This window comes from Fonticula alba (assembly GCF_000388065.1).
Source record: "Fonticula alba strain ATCC 38817 unplaced genomic scaffold supercont2.2, whole genome shotgun sequence".
NCBI classification, from domain to species: Eukaryota; order Rotosphaerida; family Fonticulaceae; genus Fonticula; species Fonticula alba.
This window is the reverse complement of record NW_009242972.1, coordinates 555,677-561,279: the sequence shown is the minus strand read 5'-3', so window position 1 is coordinate 561,279 and position 5,603 is coordinate 555,677. Positions and strand designations below refer to the sequence as shown.

Below are 5,603 nucleotides of genomic sequence, written 5' to 3'. Positions count from 1 at the left end.
GTGTGTGTGTGTGTGTGTGTGTGTGCGTGTGTGTGAGCGCATGTATGGTGGTTATATGTGGTGGGGGGCTGGACATCGAAAGCCCCACCGAGGCCCCCTCCGTCGGCTGGCCCCTCAACTACCAGGCCGGCACGCGATCGGACCGCGCACTTTGCGCGCGAGTGCGACTGTGTTTGCTGACGGAAGAAAACCCGGCGCCCCCGATCACCCCGAGACGAGGATCTGGCCTGCCAAGTTTACCTGGTCCCTTTTCCGGGGGCCGACCCTGGCCCTGGCGCAATGTCCGCATGTTCCAAGGCCGGCTCTGGCCGATCCCTGTAATTACATCGGTCCGCGCCCCGTGGATCAGCCCATGCACGCCTGCCTGCATGTTTGTGCATGTTTGTGCATGTGTGTGTCTGTCTGTGTGTGTGTGTGTCTGTAAATCTTTATGTTGGCCTTGTAGCTTGATGCGCGAGCTGCGGGGGCTTCCCCTCGGCGGCCAGCTCGCGGCTAGATCCGATGCTCACGGCATGGAATAGGGGCGCCAGGCGCGAGCTCCAGGGGTGGGCTCCAGGAGCAGGCTCTGGGAGCTTACTCCCAACAGCGCGGGACCCGACATTGTCCGGGCAAAGGCCCCTCCCGGAGCATCCACCACCCTGTTGAGGGAGCAGCTCACCCAAAAGGGAGCACCATCGGCTCGGCAGCCGCCAGCAACACTCACACCCCGATCTTGACGCCAGCCGCCGCACCTCCTCTTCCGCCTCCCCTTCCACCTTTCGGCGCACTCACGGACACACGGACACACGGACATACAAATCCATCACCGCCCGCTCGCCCCTCTTGTCCTCGGTACAAGCGCCATCCCGCACACACAGCTGCGCCAGTCGACTGGGCTTCTCCCCCTTTTCCCAGCCATGCAGCGCCCCGGACATCTAGCCCGGCGCCTGGCTCTGATGGTGCTCCTTCTGGCCGGCGTGCTCCTGGCCGAGCATGGTCGAGCGGCCGACGCACCCGACCGGGGAATAGCCTCGCCCGCGGCCGACGCCGGTGACGAGAGCATCGCCCTGCCGGACCTGCCGGACAGCTGGGACGACTGGCTGCACTGGATCCGGACATGGCCGCCGGTGGACCAACTACTGGAGGATCTTGGCGCCTTGCGTCTGACACGCATCATGGGCCTGCCGGACCCGCGGGTGGCGGCCAAAAACTCCCCTTGGGGCGTGGGGCACCTGGACCTCGCCGAACGCGGCATCATCAGCCCCCTGCCGGCACACGCATCCCAGGTACGCGCCCTCCTCCGGTAGCTCCATGGCACCCGGCCTTGTCCCTCGGCCTGCGGTTGCTGGCCGCCGGCGCCGGTCCTCCCTAGCTGGCCGTGGCCATCCAATGACGATGGATTGCTCCTAACAGCAAGCACCCCACTCTTCTGACCGCATTTGGCCGCCAACTGCAAAGTGGCTCGCGAGCACCGTACGCTTCCAAGGCCATCTGGCCCGCGATGAGCCGCTCCACTTGCTACCCCACATCTGCGCGCACAACGCCTATGGCAGCTATTCGCGGCTCGGTACGCGTCTGTCCGCCGGGTCAAGCCCCGCTCAGTATATCGATCTCCCCATGAGGGAAGCCCTCCCGGCTCTTCGGGCCTTTTTCCCCGCCATTGACTCGTTGCTCTGATGACTGCTCACGCGGACGCCGGCACGGCCACTGCTGCTGCTGCTGCTGCTGCTGCTGCGACGTATGTGCGAACGGCCCACTGCTTTATCGGATCTCCGCGGGCATACGTACTCGGTGTCCGTGTCTCGGCATCTCTTCCCCCCAATCCCCTGTGCCCATGTCCACCGGCTGCGCACGCGCATGTCCATCGCCGCTGCCCAGCCTCCCGCACGCGCTTTTGGATCCAATCCCCCCTCCTCGGCGGCGGGGTCATCCCTCACAATCAGGTCCTTTCTCTGACTGAGCTGCTGGAGGTTGGCGTCCGGCGCCTGGAGCTGGATGTGCATTACGTCCCGGGGCTGCTGCCCCACGCGCCCGGGCTGGAGCCCCTGCGCCTGTGCCACGGCGGCCGAGCTGCCGCACAGGTATGCCCCGCCGGAGCAAGATGGCGTCGCCACATTCCCACCCCGCCCCCTCCCCCCCCGCCCCTCTAGCTTTTCTGAGCCATCCGGATTGCTGACCTTCCCCTGCCGATTGGCCTGCTCGGATGTAGTTGTGCCCCGCCGTGGTTGGAGCGTTTCCCATGCTGAGTTGCCGGGATCTGACCGGCTACTTTGACCTTGGGCACCACACCGGCTGCACGCCGGAGTCCCAATCGTGGCACGGCGGCCTCCAGGAGATTGCCTCGTGGCTGAAGGACCCGCGCAACAGGTATGTGGTTGATGATTTTGAGAGTTTCTGCTTGGCCTTTCTGCTGCCCCTGCCGGCAACCAACACCACATGCTGGCTGCATATATGGGCGATTTCTCACCCGAGCACCCCTTGCCTCTGCTGCCCGGGCGATGCATGTGTGTACACCCGCACACACATGCGCACACACACACACACACACACACACACACACACACACACACACAGGGATGAGATTGTCTTCCTGGAGATCGAGGACATCATGCAGGGCGCCAGCGAGGAGGAGTTCCTGGGCCCGCTTTTGGCGGCCTTCACCTCCGGGGTAGGCGGGACCCCGGGCGACATGCTCTTCCGGCCGGCGGATCTGGCAGCCTGGCAAGCGACCCAGATCTCGTCGGCAACTGCCATGCAGCACTGGCCGTCGCACAATCAGCTCCGACAGATGGTCCCCCACGCCCGGGTGGTGTTCTTCGGCCCGAGCTCCGAGGTGAACTCTCTCCACCGGCGCTGGCCAGAGACTCGGGTGTGGATGCACAACCTGGAGCCGGCATTCGACTATCCAGGTACGGGCCTTTATCTCTGGTCCAGGGAGAGGGGGGGGGGCCGCGTGCGCCGGGGGTGCGGGGGCGGAGTGTCCGGCCACGCTCTTCGTTCCCCATGTGGCCCAGTACCCATTAACCTCACACATTGGCGCGACCGGGCGGGGGAAAAAAAAAAGACAACATGGTCAAGGAACATGAATCCCGGGGCGGATGCACGCTGGAGCAATTCCGGAGGGCGGCTGCGGGGCAAGCCGTCGCCGGGACCCCGGCGAGCAAGCACACTCAAGAGGCCCTGCTCTTCGATCGAATCTACGAAGACCGGACCAAGGTGTCGATCAACATCGTGCGCAACAACATCGTCGACTATGTGGGCCGGCGCGATGTCGGCATGCTCACACCGACCCTGGTGACCGAGTGCGTGCTCCCTGCGGGCAGGGATGGTGGGGATCGGCGCATGGCAAACCCGTGTGTTTCAGCGGGGAGGGGGGGGGGAGCATGGCCGCAGAGACCGGGTCGGGCAGCCGGTCACAGCCATCGGACCCACCGAGGCCGACATGGCCACACCAGCCGGCCGGGCGGGCGCTGGCCAAGAGCCGGAGAAGAGACCAAGGGGGGAGAATTGTTGTTGTTGGACTTTTTTTCTTGGCCAGCCCGCTTGCCATGAGACTCACCTTCTGAAATGGACATGCACACACCGGCTGCTGGCGGGGTTCCACCATGGCGGCTGATGCAGCATCATGCAGTGCCGGGCGTCTGCATGTGCCGATCATCTTACCGAGCAGCGGGTGGCCCAGCAGTACGTGTGGTCCTTTGCGCCGGGACATGGGCATCGTGCCTGCCGGCCCGGGGGCGTGCACACTGCCATGGTTTTGGCCGGCTGGGCGGCCGTCGGCCCGGAATTTGCTGCCCTCGAGACGGACTACCCGGCGGCGCCGAGAGCCCTGACCGAGGGCCAGCGCCTGGCCCTGTCTCGCGCTCTTGGGTCTGCGGTGGGCCGGCGCCTGACGCACATCGGTGGCCTGGAGGTGGAGGAACTGGCCATCGTGCCGGCCGGCCGCTGGGTCACCATCGGGACCCATGCCAAGGGCGCCGCGACGGCCATCCAGCGGGAGGTGTCCGACCCGCTGGCCCTGCCGGTAGCCTGCCGCAACAGGGTCTCCGGCGAGTGGCATCTCACCACGAAGCATCACGTACGTCCTGTGGCCGGCCAAAAGGGGGCGGCGGCGAGCAGGCAGGCCGCCTTGTGTTGGGGAGCTCCTGTCCTTCGCCCAGGAGATGTCGCATGCGGCCAGTCGCCGGATAGGATGGATAATGCCATCGGGGCGGGGCAGGGGGGCCGGAAGGAGGGGTCAGGAAGGCCGCGTGCTGTCCAGCCTGTTGGAGTGGGAAATTAACTTGTCCGGTGTTCGGCCTTCCGGTGGGCTTCGGGCCGGCTGCGCCATCCTTTGCCTCATGACAGCGTGCCAGCGACAATCGAGCAAATGCATGCGAAGAGCTCGCCCGGCAGATCGGCATCGGGCCGAAGTTGCTGGTCGCCGCCTATCCAACGACACCGCACGAGAACCGTCTGCTGATTGAGGCGGCTGCCAGCTCGGACGTGGCCATCGGTACGTGGGGCCGCCCTTTGGTGGGTCCCCTTGCTGCCCCTACAAGCTGGCCAGGCCGCCCGGGTGTCTCGCCCAGGGGCCGGTCAAGCTCCCAGGGGTGGTTGACGATTGCATGGGCAATGAGCACTGACCGACGGCTCGTCGTACACTTGCGCCGTCCACCGGCCGGCTTGGCTTCCGCGGTACCTGGGCTTGGGATTGGGTCGCGTGCTGAATGGCGCGGCGCCGTGCGTCGTCGCCGGTCCTCTTCGCCCCTCCCCTCCCCCTCCCCCCCCCTCCTCCGCACCCTTTTACGGCGAGACAGGCATGGTCTGGATCGGCACCCCGGTGATCGACATCACGCTCGCCGAGGCCAGTCGCATCCGCCAGGACGCCAGTCACGAATGCCACACCCGGTGGAGCGACATCTTCCCCTCCGAGGGTCTGTTGACCTTTCGCGAAGCGTCCGAGGTTCTTCAGCTGCAGGCCAACTCCGCCAGGCCTTCGATCGCCGGGGCTTCAGTGCGTCTGATCTCCCTGGCTCGGCTGCAGGAGGCCCTCTCGCGTGGGGCGTCCTTCCTGGCGACGGCCGCCGCATCGCTCAATGGTCCGGCAAGGCAGCAGCAGCAGCACCATCAACAAAAGTCCCAGTCCATGGCTGGAGCCGCGAGTGACGCCGTGTCGGCCGCCGTCCTCCGGGACCTTGAGGCCACTTTGCGGTACTTTGTTCTGCAGCAGCGACCGCCCGGCCTGGCGGAGGCAGCCAAACTGTCGACCATCGACCCGGCCCCTGGGCAGGGGGAACAACCGGACGCCGGGAAGTCCTCCTCATGGGTGGGAGACCTTGTCGGCGCTCCATCGGAACTTCTCCTGTGGGCTGGCCTGCTGGTGGCCTTGGCCCAGTCCTCGTTTACACTCCTTCTCTGAGCCGGGCAAATGACCGGCGGGCAGGGAACCCATTCGCTGAGCGAGGGGTTGGGTGAGCCGAGCGCCGAGGAGGACCTGTTGCATGTGCCGACTAGAGGGCCTACGGTGACAGTCTTGCCTCGGCGTGGGGATTGCTCTCAGAGCAGCCGCGCCACCAAGTAGGCCGGATTACCGACGAGCACACCCAATCACACACACACACACACACACACACACACAGGGA

General features: G+C 65.8%; 1 protein-coding gene across 1 annotated transcript; it reads left to right on the top strand.

Annotated features, from left to right (window-relative positions):
- The first annotated feature begins 629 nt into the window (after nucleotides 1-629).
- H696_01145 (hypothetical protein) lies at nucleotides 630-5,589 on the top strand. Its single transcript, XM_009495026.1, has 9 exons — nucleotides 630-1,265; nucleotides 1,438-1,546; nucleotides 1,858-2,060; nucleotides 2,189-2,346; nucleotides 2,554-2,888; nucleotides 3,044-3,281; nucleotides 3,601-4,057; nucleotides 4,327-4,474; nucleotides 4,779-5,589. Exons 1-9 carry the CDS (start codon nucleotides 897-899, stop codon nucleotides 5,378-5,380), a joined length of 2,619 nt encoding a protein of 872 aa, XP_009493301.1. The 5' UTR covers nucleotides 630-896; the 3' UTR covers nucleotides 5,381-5,589.
- The last annotated feature ends 14 nt before the right edge of the window (nucleotides 5,590-5,603 follow it).

Bases quoted from the DNA above. Each gene is read 5' to 3' on its own strand.
- H696_01145 (XM_009495026.1), top strand. From the start codon at position 897: ATGCAGCGCCCCGGACATCTAGCCCGGCGCCTGGCTCTGATGGTGCTC. The intron at 1,266-1,437 runs GTACGCGCCCTC...CCAACTGCAAAG, and splicing joins TGCCGGCACACGCATCCCAG to TGGCTCGCGAGCACCGTACG. The intron at 2,061-2,188 runs GTATGCCCCGCC...GCTCGGATGTAG, and splicing joins GCGGCCGAGCTGCCGCACAG to TTGTGCCCCGCCGTGGTTGG.